A 14,713-nucleotide genomic window follows, 5' to 3' on the forward strand; every position below is an offset into this window, starting at 1 on the left:
GTTCGTTTTTGTAGACCGCGCAGGTGAATACCACTCTTTTTCAACAATAAAAATGCTGTTTAAAGATTGTTTCATGGTAGTAGTGGATTTGAAAGGTGCCTATTATCATTTGCCCATTCATGCAGAATTCCTAAGGGTAGCAGTATTAACGGGGGGAGTAGTACACCATTTCCAGTACGGGGCGCTTCCTTTCGGTATAACTTCAGCCCCTAGAGTATTTACAAAAATTGCAGAGGTTATGGCACATTTACGGGAGTCTAATATTCTTATTGTTCCCTACCTTGATGATTTCCTCATTGCAGGGAATTCGATGGATCACTGTTTGTCTCAATTAGAAACAGCTACAGTTAGATTGGAACACCTGGGTTGGATAATTATGAGAAATCTCTGTTGCAACCCCTAAAAATTCAAAAGTTTTTAGGATTATTATTAGATTCAGCTACACAAGTGTCTTCTCCCTATTGAGAAATTAGATCAAATTCCGCGCCAGGTGTTAAGGGCAATCAATACACCCTCCATGACCCTTCAACAGGCTATGTCCCTGCTAGGGTCCCTCACATCATGCATCCCGGCAGTCAGATGGGCTCTATTTCATACTAGAACCCTACAGAAGGATGTTTTGATGAATGATAAAATCTTGAGAGGAGCCTTACGGGAAAAAATAACCTTGAGGCCGGTAACTCTTGACTCCCTAATGTGGTGGCTAGATAGAGATAATTTATCAACAGGGGTTCCCTGGATGACAGACATAACCCGGGTGATAACTACGGATGCCAGCCCCTCAGGGTGGGGGGCCCACATGGGTGATATTGTGGTTCAGGGACAATGGGAACCATATACGTCTTCATCCAACTAGAGGTACTTAATAGAGATTCAATTAGCAGTTAAAAACTCATATCTGCAGGGTCACCACATCAGGATCCTCTCGGACAACCAGGTGGCAGTGGCCTATATAAATCATCAAGGTGGAACTCGTTCCGAGGCTCTGATGCAGGTCACAAATCGCTTATTCCATACGGCGGAGACAAATTTTCAATCTTTGACTGCTCTTCACATCAAGGGGAAAGAAAACGTAAAGGCAGACTTTCTCAGCCGCAATATACTAAGACAAGGGGAATGGTCTCTAAATGGAGACTTCTTCAATCAGATTGTCCGCCGATGGGGTCAACCAGTGGTGGACCTATTTGCCACAAGAGACAACAAAAAGTGAAAAGATTTTGTTCTTTAAATCCCAGGGAGAATCCTCTAGTGGTGGATGCATTCCTAATAAAATGGGATTTTACTCTGGCTTGCGCCTTCCCACCATTGAACCCATTACCTCTAGTGGTGAGGAAAATCAGGGAAGATTGTGTGAAGGTCATTCTGATTGCTCCTTTCTGGCCCAGGAGAACCTGGTTTGCATGGCTCAGGACAATGTCGGTAGCTGATCCCTGGGTACTACCAGATATCCCGAATTTGCTTTTCCAGGGGCCGATATGCCATCCACAGGTGAACGGACTCCATTTAACGGCTTGGAGTTTGAGCGGTCACTATTAAAGAACAAAGGCTTCTCCCCAAATTTGGTAGATACCCTTCTAAAAAGTAGATAACAAATAACAAAAAAAATCTACTCGAGAACCTGGAGAAAGTTCTTGGCCTTCTCAGATTTTAACATCGAAGAAGGGGTACCAATACGCCAGATATTAGAATTTCTGCAAAAGGTATTAGAATTAAATCTTTCTACAAGTACACTGAGAGTGCAGGTATCAGCCCTTGGTGCCCTGTTCTCTTGTAATATTGCCAATAATTATTGGGTGTAGAGGTTCATTAAGGCAGTCGGTAGAGCTAGACCTTTGTATAAAAACAAGGCGGTACCGTGGGACCTAAATCCAGTCCTTTCATCTGTAATAAAAGACCCATTTGAGCCCTTACATGAAACCTCTATCAAAATGTTGTCCCTTAAAACAGCTTTTCTGGTAGCTATAACATCGGCTCGCAGAATAGGAGACATCCAGGCACTTTCCAGACTTCCCCCGTATAGAGAGTTCTTACAGGATAGGGTGATTCTCAGACCGGACCCAGCTTACTTACCAAAAGTAGCATCCCAATTTCACAGATCACAGGAGATCGTTCTACCATCCTTTAGCCCTTATCCTTCTAACCCTAAAGAAAAAGAACTCCATACATTAGATGTTAGGAGATGCCTTCTACAATATATCTGTCACTAATGATTGAAGACAATGCACTATTCTTATCCTTCCAAGGTCCTAGGAAAGGGGTAAAGGTACCGTCACACTAGACGATATCGCTAGCGATCCGTGACGTTGCAGCGTCCTGGCTAGCGATATCGTCCAGTGTGACAGGCAGCAGCGATCAGGCCCCTGCTGTGCTGTCGCTGGTCGGGGAAGAAAGTCCAGAACTTTATTTCGTCGCTGGACTCCCCGCAGACATCGCTGAATCGGCGTGTGTGACACCGATTCAGCGATGTCTTCACTGGTAACCAGGGTAAACATCGGGTAACTAAACGCAGGGCCGCGCTTAGTAACCCGATGTTTACCCTGGTTACCATCCTAAAAGTAAAAAAAACAAACAGTACATACTTACCTACAGCCGTCTGTCCTCCAGCGCTGTGCTCTGCACTCCTCCTGTACTGGCTGTGAGCGTCGGTCAGCCGGAAAGCAGAGCGGTGACGTCACCGCTCTGCTTTCCAGCCGCTGTGCTCACACAGACAGTACAGGAGGAGTGCAGAGCACAGCGCTAGAGGACAGACGGCTGTAGGTAAGTATGTAGTGTTTGTTTTTTTTACTTTTAGGATGGTAACCAGGGTAAACATCGGGTTACTAAGCGCGGCCCTGCGCTTAGATACCCGATGTTTACCCTGGTTACCGGCATCGTTGGTCGCTGGAGAGCGGTGTGTGTGACAGCTCTCCAGCGACCAAACAGCGACGCTGCAGCCATCCGGATCGTTGTCGGTATCGCTGCAGCGTCGCTAAGTGTGACGGTACCTTTAGAGCATCAAAATACAGCTAGCTAAATAGATTAGGGAGGCTATCTCTCTGGCTTACACAGCAGGTGGGGGTCTGGCTCAGCAGAATCTGAGGGCGCATTCCACCCGAGCCACGGGCATCATCCTGGGCGGAAAGGTCTGGAGTGTCAATCGACCAGATATGTATGGCGGCCACATGGTCATCCCCTTCCACCTTTTTCAAACACTATCGGTTGGACTTGGGGTTCTCCTCAGATCTCACCTTCGGGTTAAGGGTGCTGCAGGCTATAGTCCCTCCCTAAGGTAGCTTACATCTCTGTAAATCTCTTGTGGTGCTGTCATGGGAGTCAGAATATAGCATTAAGCTACTTACCGGTAGCGGCATTTTTCAGAGGCCCATGACAGCACCGTTAGTTCCCTCCCTATTCACGTGGGGGTTGCACTTCCTTAAAATATAACAAAAAAAAAAAAAAATGATTTTCTCACGTGTGATATCTGGATTGTTACTTTATTAAAGATATTGTATTTGATTGTATATAATATTTGTGTATGCTTGTCATTAACCGCGGAAGTCCTCTCAGGCTCTGTAATAGAACTGATACGTGGGAGAGGTGCCGCCCTTTTGTATCTGTAGGTTTCCTGTTCCTAATGGCGGATTCCCTGTCTCTCGTGGTGCTGTCATGGGCCTCCGAAAAATACCGGTAAGTAGCTTAATGCTTTTCCAAAAACGCAGGCTTAAAAGTAAAATATATTTCAGCAATGACACCGTTTTTGTGATATCTCAGCAAAAATGTGTACCACAAAAAAAAAAACTTGTGTAAATGCTCTGAAGCTGCAATGTGTGAACACAGCCCAAGGATCACAGCTGCTAATTCCTATAATAATCAACAAATCAGTGCAATCAATTCAGTCACAGAAAAGCCCTTCCTATAGGCAGCTGTGGCGCAACCGCTTGTGTCCCATTCATGTGGATGCGGTTGTCGACAGCAACTACATTAAGATCTATCAAACGCTGCTTCCAGTTGTGACAATTCAGCAAATCGGCCACGTGGCTATAGAAAATACATATATGCACATAAGGCCGGTCTCCTGATCAGGGCTAACGTTGTGTGTATATGTGTAGACGTACGCACGCTGTTTCATGACTGTCTGAAACCAGGCAGGAGAGCGGCAAGAACTTATTTTAAATGGCTTTATATCACTTTTTAGTGGATGATATTTCCTTCTCCTTAGTTGATAAATGTATTCATGCTCTCTCTGAGCCTGAGTGCACTCTCACTTCCTGGGCCTGCGTGTGCTCCCTGGTCCTGAGCCTGCGAGCGCGCTCTTGCTTCCTGAGCCTGCGCGTGTTCCCTGGTCCTGAGCCTGCGAGCGCGCTCTCGCTTCCTGAGCCTGCGCGTGTTCCCTGGTCCTGAGCCTGCGAGCGCGCTCTCGCTTCCTGAGCCTGCGCGTGTTCCCTGGTCCTGAGCCTGCGAGCGCGCTCTCGCTTCCGGAGCCTGCGCGTGTTCCCTGGTCCTGAGCCTGCGAGCGCGCTCTCGCTTCCTGAGCCTGCGCGTGTTCCCTGGTCCTGAGCCTGCGAGCGCGCTCTCGCTTCCTGAGCCTGCGCGTGTTCCCTGGTCCTGAGCCTGCGAGCGCGCTCTCGCTTCCTGAGCCTGCGCGTGTTCCCTGGTCCTGAGCCTGCGAGCGCGCTCTCGCTTCCTGAGCCTGCGCGTGTTCCCTGGTCCTGAGCCTGTGAGCGCGCTCTCGCTTCCTGAGCCTGCGCGTGTTCCCTCTTATTGAGCGTGCTCTCTGGGAGCCTGTGCGTGCTCTGCTAGTTTTGCCTAGTAATTGACCAGTAGTTTCTATTTCCTCATAGAACTGTTTTACAAACACATTTATTGTCGTCATGCTCCAGTAACAATGATTTTAGATGCTTTTGGGCCTCTTTCCCTCTTCATGAATTTTCAGGACACTTATTTTGAACGTAGACCGATTTGCTCACCCGTCCTCTATCCTCCAGCCCCACCCCTTTTACGCAAATTCTTTTGCGGTTATTATTTCACCAATTAGCACCTCAGAAAAAATATTTCATAGTGTCCCAAACAGTCATTAAAGGGGGGGGGGGGGTGTTCCCATCTCCAAGATCCTATCCCAATAAGTAGGTGTAATAATAATATTTGCAAATACTTCCAATTAAAAATGTAGTATAGTTCTTCTGATTCACTATGTCTCTTTCCTCATGTGCAGGACTTTAGGTATCCATGGTACGACCACTGACATAGTGAGTTAGCTAGTTGCTAGTGGTCGTAAGTTGCATTGGGCCAAGAGAGACCACTTGATCCTCCTGGTCTCAGATGAGGGGATCAAAGACTTACGGCTACGTCGGTATAGCAGACATTGGGGGGGTCAGGGGAAGACACGGCCCTGCAGGGGAGTATTAAGCAACTGTACCCCCTCTAGGTTCCTCTGCGACAAGACACCTATATGGCCACCGATGCTTCCACCGCGCACAGCCAGCCAGGATCCCTTAGACCAGCCTGGGTCAGACCTTGGGCACCGACTCAACGCAGCCCTTCGCCCGCACACTGGTTAGGGCGATTTTCTTCCTCTGGAATAAGTAGATTCCCAGCAGGATTTTAACCAGGATAATGGGAGCTCTGCTCCTACACGTTACCCATTGTTATGGAGGATATTACAGGGCTAGATCATGTAACTGATGAATTGTATGCTGCTCCTGTGCTTACCTAAAGCCCCCCTTAGCTCTAATTAAGGGTACGTCTCACGGCATACCTCTAGGACCTGTATTTGGTGGGAGATCAGACCCTTGATGCTGCCTCCGATCCTCAGAACGAATAATCATCTGCAAATTAGATGATAACCAAAGCTGTGATTTTTCTATAGCCGGAGAGATCCTCCTCCGATGAGGAGCCCGTGGTCATTTAGTGGAGGCTCATGGTCTCCTCAGCATTTGGTGAACACTCAACGTGAGGGAAAACCTGAACCAGACCCGACGTGCCATCCATATAATAAACCCCATCATTCACACTAAGGCCAGCTGAACACGAGTCCTCTAGACCCCGGAGCCGGCAGTCATTTTCCTCAAGTATCTTCTCCATCACTCCTTAATTGACCCCACCATGAAGCCCCTGTAGACTTTGAATGATGTAGTATCTTATATGCCAGACCACCACCCTGTGTGCACCGCTTCTCCCCATATTCATAGATATTCAGCAATGAATATTGATGACTTATCAGTTTCTCAGTGGAAAAAAAAAAAATAGTTGCCAGAAACCAAATCTGCATCTTGTTACATCAAACATGAGACCGATCTCCCGCCGTTCCCCCGATCCAGTGTCGTACTCTTTACCTGCTGCCATCAGAACTGCAGTCTGTGGTTAGTTTTTTGTTAGAATCCTAAAGGTACCTTCACACTGAGCGACTTTAGAACGATAGCGATCCGTGACGTTGCAGCGTCCTGGATAGCGATATCGTTGTGTTTGACACGCAGCAGTGATCTGGATCCTGCTGTGACATCGCTGGTCGGAGCTAGAAGGCCAGCACCTTTTTTGGTCGCTGGATCACCCGCTGAATCGGCGTGTGTGATGCCGATTCAGCGATGTCTTCACTGGTAACCAGGGTAAACATTGGGTTACTAAGCGCAGGGCCGCGCTTAGTAACCCGATGTTTACCCTGGTTACCAGTGTAAATGTAAAAAAAAAAAAACACTACATACTTACATTGCGGTGTCTGTCGCGTCCCCCGGCGTTCTGCTTCCCTGCACTGTGTCTGCGCCGGCCGGACGTAAAGCAGAGCACAGCGGTGACGTCACCGCTGTGCTTTACGGCCGGCGCTTACACAGTGCAGGGAAGCAGAACGCCGGGGGACGCGACAGACACCGCAATGTAAGTATGTAGTGTTTTTTTTACATTTACACCGGTAACCAGGGTAAACATCGGGTTACTAAGCGCGGCCCTGCGCTTAGTAACCCGATGTTTACCCTGGTTACCCGGGGACTTTGGCATCGTTGGTCGCTGGAGAGCTGTCTGTGTGACAGCTCTCCAGCGACCACACAACGACGAAACAGCGACGCTGCAGCAATCGGCATCGTTGTCTATATCGCTGCAGCGTCGCTTAATGTGACGGTACCTTTATTCTTTCACATGTGCATTGCTTTTTATGACTTTTTGAGCTACATAGAAGATCATTGTCCTGTATAATCAGGCTGAGCCTGTTGACAATGTCTGGTCATGTGTTGCGAATGTGTGCGTGCGTGTGTTTATTTTTCAGGATACCTTTCTGTAAAAGGAAGACCCACAGCAATACTGTAGACATTTTATGGTGGTCAGTGTTAGTATCAGCAGCATAAAAATACCACATTTATACCCTAATCTGGAGATCTCGATGGCTCCTACTTCCACCTCAGGTCGCATATAAGAGCTATGTGGTCAGACGGGTGCGAGACGCTGGGTAAAGCCTGGTGGCTGGTGACTTCTTCATGACTTGGCATAGGAATGACTTGTTCCACTTCTAAACTTTCGGAGTCAATGAATATATAATCCAGGCAGCCGTGGAAGCCCCCCACAAAGTTGGTGTAGGCGGGCTCCCCGCAGGCGCTCTTCAGTTTGAGCGGGTGGCTGAGAGACATGTTGCAGCGTTCCTCCTCTCCGTTAGATGTCCAGTCCTCGTGGTTCTCCGAGATGGTCCCATCTCTTACAAAACTGTACATCCCCGTGGAAGGGGTGCTATTAAAGTCTCCGCAGAAGATGATGGGAATGCCGGGGTAGAGTTCATACGCCACGTGTCGGATGTGAGCCAACGCAACGGTTATTTGCAGTAATCGGATGTTGCCACCTAGAAAAGAGAAAAAAAATAAATGGATAAAATTGCTGGAAATCCCAAAATCCATCCATAATCCATAGTGGATGCTGGAGGAACCAGAAGTGCCCGGCGTCTGCGCATCCCGTCCATGGAGAAGACGTATGTGGCCAATCTGGACAACAACCATGGAGCTGTACGCGGACCGTCCATTATCAGTTCAGAGTCCACGGCTGCCATCAGAATTGTCAGGTCTCTAATGGGGGGACTGGCAAATGTGGGCACTCCAGCTGCTGTGAATGACAACTTCCGAGAAACCTTTGATGGCTGAATAAGGGAATGTGGTTGTCAAGGAATGCTGGGAGTTGTAGTTTCACAACAGCTGAGTGCCGCCGATCCCTGCTCTAATGTGAATGAAGGCCTTCAGTAAGGAGTTCTATAAAGAGTAACAGATGCCAAAAACCAGGACGGAAGAAGCGGCGCGTGCGTCCATAGAAAGAAGAGCGCACGTTCTCTCACCTTTTGGGTGGAAGTAAAGATGAGTGTTGGCCACACAGAATTTTCTAGAAGGATCAGTCGTGGACTCGAGGACCGACACCTAGAAAGATGACATAACATGCATCATAAGTCGCAAAACTTTATTTAGGCCCCGATACATCATCTGCGTTGTTTTTGGGGTTTTTTGTTATATAGTATTTTTTTTTTTTTTTGCCTTGTGGTATTCAATGCTGTTTTCTTGCAATCAATTTGTGAAAGCGTTGTGAGCGGTTCGTTAATTTTGCGCAAAATCAAAAATGCTTTGACGTTTACATTTTTATATGACTTTTTAGAGCAAACAGTCAAATTTAGTTAAAATGCATGAAAAATGTATAGATATACATAAAAGTCCATTCCAGGGGGAAAAAGGGAGGACATTTGTGCAAAAATTTAGCAATTAAAGAAAAATATTAAAAAAAAAAAAAAAAAAATCACAATTAATAAATCAGCTGAAAACATCCGGCCACAATAGTGAAAATAAACTAAAATAGGCGAAAGCAATAAGGTGGACATGAAAAATGGGGACGCCGGCAGCGCCTGTCCTTTGTGCGCGGGGGACGCCGGCAGCTCCTGTCCGTTGTGCCCGGGGGACGCCGGCAGCGCCTGTCCTTTGTGCGCGGGGGACGCCGGCAGCGCCTGTCCTTTGTGCGCGGGGGACGCCGGCAGCGCCTGTCCTTTGTGCGCGGGGGACGCCGGCAGCGCCTGTCCTTTGTGCGCGGGGGACGCCGGCAGCGCCTGTCCTTTGTGCGCGGGGGACGCCGGCAGCGCCTGTCCTTTGTGCGCGGGGGACGCCGGCAGCGCCTGTCCTTTGTGCGCGGGGGACGCCGGCAGCGCCTGTCCATTGTGCGCGGGGGACGCCGGCAGCGCCTGTCCTTTGTGCGCGGGGGACGCCGGCAGCGCCTGTCCTTTGTGCGCGGGGGACGCCGGCAGCGCCTGTCCTTTGTGCGCGGGGGACGCCGGCAGCGCCTGTCCTTTGTGCGCGGGGGACGCCGGCAGAGCCTGTCCTTTGTGCGCGGGGGGACGCCGGCAGAGCCTGTCCTTTGTGCGCGGGGGACGCCGGCAGAACCTGTCCATTACCACCGCTGGGATATCTGCATAGTGGGCGGAAACGGCAGATTCTCCGGAGAGAGGGACGGTTTTATATCTGCTCCCAACTTTTGCTGACTGATGAGAGTACCAGCTACAAGGAGAAAATTAACTTGTTTTCTTCCAGAGCCGCCAGCTTTCAGTCATGGGGGCGTGCATGGAGAGATTACAGTCATCGCTCACTATTCTGTGAGCAGCCGCTGTAGGACAGCCCTGAAACTTTCATTGATGGCCGGCTTTGAAGCACATCTGAACAGAGCCAGGGCGTGCTTACAGCTTAAAATATAACTGAAAGCCGGCGGTCTCCAGGAGGAAACAAGTTAATTTTCTCCTGAAAGTCACATTTGGAGGTATTTGTGAAATTCACTATGGTGGCAATAGCATCATGGATGCCTCAATTACAGCTTATGAGACACCCAATACCTAGGATCAATTTTGTAAGGATATATGAAAGCCAGTGCAGAAAAGGTGTTGCCTTAACCCCCTTTATAAAAGGGACTGGAAGCAGCAAGCTGCTCGGTTACTACGGGTAACAACTCCGCTCCTTAGCATCAGCTATTCATGTTTGCCCATAGCAACCAGATACCAGCTTTTATTACTCAGCAATGAATACGGTTGGTTGCACCATTTTTTCCTCCAATCAGATCAGGGTTTATTCATTCTCCAGCCTTAGTGGTAATGAAAGCCATAATCTTATTGGCTACAACTTTTTTATGTCAGTTTTTGACCAATGAGATCACAGCTTTCATTCTCTAGACTTTCAGGGCAATGAAAGCCGGAATGTAATTGGTTGTTTTTGCAAACTCCCTGAGGTATAAAGCAGCTGGGCTCGCAGTCCGCGCTCACCTGCAGGGCGGAGGATCTCTGCAGCATCTTCTCCTTGGCGGCCGGGTAGCAGGACAGGCGCTGCAGCATCTCCTGGTGCAGCGGGTCCCCGGTCAGCGCCTCCCCCAGCAGGATGTCGTGCTGGCTATACAGCCGGTAGCGGCTCCGGCGGTAGAAGGTGGCTAGGCCCTCGTGCTGCTTGTCCTTGAGGCGGAAGATTCCGTCCAGGCCGAAGGCCTCCAGTGCCGGGGCCAGGCTGTCGGAGAACACGGCGCGGTCCACCTCCTGCAGGCACAGCAGGTCGGCCCGGTAGCCGCTCAGCTCCTTGCGCAGCAGGCAGTGGCGGTACTCCAGCTCCAGGGCGTAGGGGGCGCAGTAGGGGAAGAGCACGGTGCGGGCGTGCTCGGTCTGCGCGTACACGTCGGCCAGCAGGTTGTAGGACACGGCCCGGATCACCGGCTCCTCCGTCAGCCGCTGCGTGTACAGGTGCCGCTCATCGAACGTGCAGGCCCCGGGGCCGGCCTCCACCGGGCCCGCCACCTCCAGCTCCCGGCTCTCCCCGAGCCTCTGCCCGTCCCCGGGCGTACAGCGCACCTTCAGCCGCAGCCCGATGTCCCCGACCGCCGGGGTGAAGACCCGCTCCTGGCCGGCCTCCTCCCACTGCTGCCCGGCAGGGCTCCCAGGAGAGTCCCCGGCTCCGCTCCGGGCCTGCTGCTGCTGCTGCCTGTACCAGGTGAAGAGCGAGTGCTCGGGGTCGGAGAACTCCAGCCGCAGGCGCGGACACACGGGGAAGCCGGCCATGACGTGCCGGGGCAGGGCCAGCTCCTGGCAGAGCGGCGGGTTCCGCTCCACCCGGTACAGCACGTTCCCCACCAGCAGCTCGGCGCCGTCCTGCCACGCCTCGGCGTTGGGGGCGGCCTCACACACCGGCTGCCCCCGGTAGAAGAGCCGCACTGGGGGCCCCGGAGCCGGAGGTTCCTTGCGCTTCTTGGTCTTGGTGGCGCTGGCGGAGATCCGGGCCAGGGCTCTGCTCAGCGGCTCCGTCTGATCCCGCTGCAGCTGCCGCTGGGAGCCGGACAGGGTGAGGGAGATGCTGAGCTTGTCCTCGGACGGGACGGCCCTCACCACCGCCTTCTCCATGCTGCCCGCCCGGCCTAGGAGCCTGAGCACGCCGCCAACCAGCCGGCCCGAGCAGCCGCTCATCGCAGCGCCCTCTGCTGGCGGCGGCCGCCGGCGCTCCTCCCTGCGCTCCTCCCTGCGCTCCTCCCTGCGCTCCTCCCTGCGCTCCTCCCTGCGCTCCTCCCTGCGCTCCTCCCTGCGCTCCTCCCTGCGCTCCTCCCTGCGCTCCTCGTGACGCTGCCGGGCTGTTAAAGGGAACCTGTCACCCCGTTTTTTCAGATTGAGCAATAAGTACTGTTAAATAGGGCCTGCGCTGTGCGTTACTATAGTGTATGTAGTGTACCCTGATTCCCCATGTATGCTGAGAAATAACTTACCAAAGTCGCCGTTTTCGCCTGTCAATCAGGCTGGTCTGGTTAGGTGGGCGTGGTGACATCGCTCTTTCCTTCCCCAGATGCAAACTCTGCTTTGGGAAAATGGCCGCCGCGATCTCCATCTGCGCACGCGCGGCATCCCGCAGCCATTTTCCTGAAGCCCCGTGCAGCAGAGCACTCCATCTGCGCACGCGCGGCCCCAGGAAGATGGCCGCCCCCACCGATGACAGGGGTAATAGCGCAGATCGCGCGCTGTTTCTTCACGTGCGCGCAGTGGATTCGTAACTTGGACATGCGCACACCACTACGCCACCAACGGAAAGCTGGGGAAGAAAAGAGCGCTGTCACCACGCCCACCCGACCTGACCAGCCTGATTGACAGGCGAAAACGGCGACTTTGGTAATGTATTTCTCAGCATACATGGGGAATCAGGGTACACTACATACACTATAGTAACGCACAGCGCAGGCCCTATTTAACAGTATTTATAGCTCAATCTGAAAAAACGGGGTGACAGGTTCCCTAAAGGGCTGGTTCATACTAGGGGACTGAGTTACTGCGGGTTTATGATGCTGTGATTACACACAAGGCTATGGTTGTACGGTGACTGGTTACAACAGCCGTCAATAATAGGGTCGGCACTGTGACAAGGAAGTCTCAAAAAATTAGTCACTGTGTAGCCTTAAAGGGATCCAATGCACAGACAACAGGAGCGGCCGCAGAGTACACGGCACAAGTAATGGCTCAGTCACAGCCGATCCCATAGGTGATGGTGGCAGTACAGCGTCACTACAGCTCTGTGCGGTATTTACTCCTCATCTAGTACCACACGCCTGCAGGAAAGGGTTAACGCGTTACTCCCATCTTCAGGGATGGATATTGTGGACTGCACTGGTAGAAACAAACACTTCTGCAATTTACTGCTTGTTGCCTTGGAGACCGACCAGTGCTGCAGTCTGGCTGAAGGTGGCCGGGATCAGGAGATAACTGCGCCCCTCAGGACCCATCGCCCAGAACCTCACTTTTGTGGCAGAGTTTGGCTGTTCCTCGTCCAGTCTTATGCCTCCTACACGGCTGTTTCAGTTAATGATTATTATTATGGACTGATATAATGACTTTTATTACAGTTAATGATTATTATTATTATGGACTGATATAATGACTCTATTATTACAGTTAATGATTATTATTATGGACTGATATAATGACTATTACAGTTAATGATGATTATTATTATGGACTGATATAATGACTATTATTACAGTTGATGATTATTATTATTATGGACTGATATAATGACTCTATTATTACAAAATCCCTGACTTTGTGAAAGTTTCTCCTACAATAACTGATGCTGTTGTAAAGTCAGTAGTTGGTCACGTCAGATATTGATTGGCTCTAGATTTCTCGTTTGTTCATTCACTTTGTATTTTGTTAATTGATTACATGAATCATTTAAATTTCAAAATTTTAAACCGATCTTACTTTACATATTTTTTTTGTACATCTTTTGTATAGTTGTTTTTTTTTTTTTTTTGCTGTGGGGGTAAATTGTAGGATATTGATTTCGGAGGGGTTTCCTCATCCTCTGACTCTCCCCTCTTATTGACCCAAAGGCCCTTTTAAGGGCACCCAAATGTGTAACAGATAGAACCAATATTTGTGTCTTTTGTCCGTCTTATGAGCCTGTCATTAACCCCTTCCCACCTTGTGCAGTATATATATATATATATATATATATATATATATATATATGTATTATACATAGCATCCTTAAGGGAACACTTAACGCAATGTGACTCCAAGTCAATGACACTTCAGTGAAACCAACCTGTCCAGTTATGAAGTAACACCGATTGTGAATCAATTTCTCCGGCTGTTCTGCAAATGGAACAGACAACAGGTAGAAATGTTCAGTAATTAGCAAGACACCCCTATAAAGGAGCGGTTCTACAAGGGGTGACCACAAACCATTTCTCTGCTCTCATCCTTTTTGTCTGTTATTTGCGTCACTTTTGCATTTTGTCATTGCTCTCACTCCTAGAGATACCGTACAGTAGCAAGAGGCGGTGTCTACAACACACAGAAGTTGCTCAGGTAGTGCAGCTCATCCAGGATGGCACATCAGTGTGAGCTGTGGCAAGGAGGGAAGCTGTGATTGTCAACAGTGTCCAAAGCATGGAGAAGATACCAGGAGACATGGAGGGGGCCGCAGGAGGGCAACAACCCAGCAGCAGGACAGCTACCTCCTATGTGCAAGGATTAGCAGAGCCAGAGCTCTGCAAAATGACCTCCAGCAGGCCACTAACATCCATGTGTCTGCTCAAACTGTCAGAAAGCGTGCTGCATGCGGGTTATATGAGGTCTCAACGTCCACAGGTGGGTGTTGTGCTTACAGCCCATCAATGTGCACGGCAATTGGCATTCACCAGAGAAAACAAGGATTGGCAGATTCAACATTGGCGCCCTGTGCACTTCACAGATGAGAGCAGGTTCATACTGAGCATGTGACAGACCGGATTGGCAGTGGATCAGTAATGGTGTGAGGTAGCATTTCTTTGGAGGGCCGCACAGCCCTACAATGTGCTCGCCAGAGGCAGCCTGACTGCCATTAGGTACTGAGATGAGATCTTCAGACCCCTTGTGAGACCATATGCTGGTGCGGTTGGCCCCAAATTCCTCCTAATGCAGGACAATGCCAGACCTCATGTGGCTGGAGTGTGTCAGCAGTTCCTGCAAGATGAAGGCATTGAAGCTATGGACTGGCCCGCCCATTCCCCAGACCTGAATCTGATTGAGCACATCTGGGACATCATGTCTCGCTCCATCCACCAACGTCACGTTGCACCACAGACTGTCCAGGAGTTGGCGGATGCTTTAGTCCAGGTCTGGGAGGAGATCCCTCAGGAGACCATTCGCCACCTCATCAGGAGCATGCCCAGGGATTGTAGGGAGATCATACAGGCACGTGGAGGCCACACACACTACTGAGCATCATTTCCTTGCCTTGAG

General features: G+C 50.2%; 1 protein-coding gene across 1 annotated transcript; it reads right to left on the reverse strand.

Annotated features, from left to right (window-relative positions):
- Positions 1-7,264: 7,264 nt before the first annotated feature.
- PDE12 (phosphodiesterase 12) lies at positions 7,265-11,447 on the reverse strand. Its single transcript, XM_069736675.1, has 3 exons — positions 10,229-11,447; positions 8,279-8,357; positions 7,265-7,795 (listed from the first exon to the last, which is right to left on the reverse strand). Exons 1-3 carry the CDS (start codon positions 11,408-11,410, stop codon positions 7,353-7,355), a joined length of 1,704 nt encoding a protein of 567 aa, XP_069592776.1. The 5' UTR covers positions 11,411-11,447; the 3' UTR covers positions 7,265-7,352.
- Between the last annotated feature and the right edge of the window lie 3,266 nt (positions 11,448-14,713).

Source organism: Ranitomeya imitator, chromosome 8 (assembly GCF_032444005.1).
Source record: "Ranitomeya imitator isolate aRanImi1 chromosome 8, aRanImi1.pri, whole genome shotgun sequence".
Classification (NCBI taxonomy): domain Eukaryota; kingdom Metazoa; phylum Chordata; class Amphibia; order Anura; family Dendrobatidae; genus Ranitomeya; species Ranitomeya imitator.

Coding starts and splice junctions, on each gene's coding strand:
- PDE12 (XM_069736675.1), bottom strand. CDS start 11,410: ATGAGCGGCTGCTCGGGCCGGCTGGTTGGCGGCGTGCTCAGGCTCCTA. Junction 8,358..10,228: donor AGAGATCCTCCGCCCTGCAG/GTGAGCGCGGAC, acceptor TCATCTTTCTAG/GTGTCGGTCCTCGAGTCCAC. Junction 7,796..8,278: donor TCTTTACTTCCACCCAAAAG/GTGAGAGAACGT, acceptor TCTCTTTTCTAG/GTGGCAACATCCGATTACTG.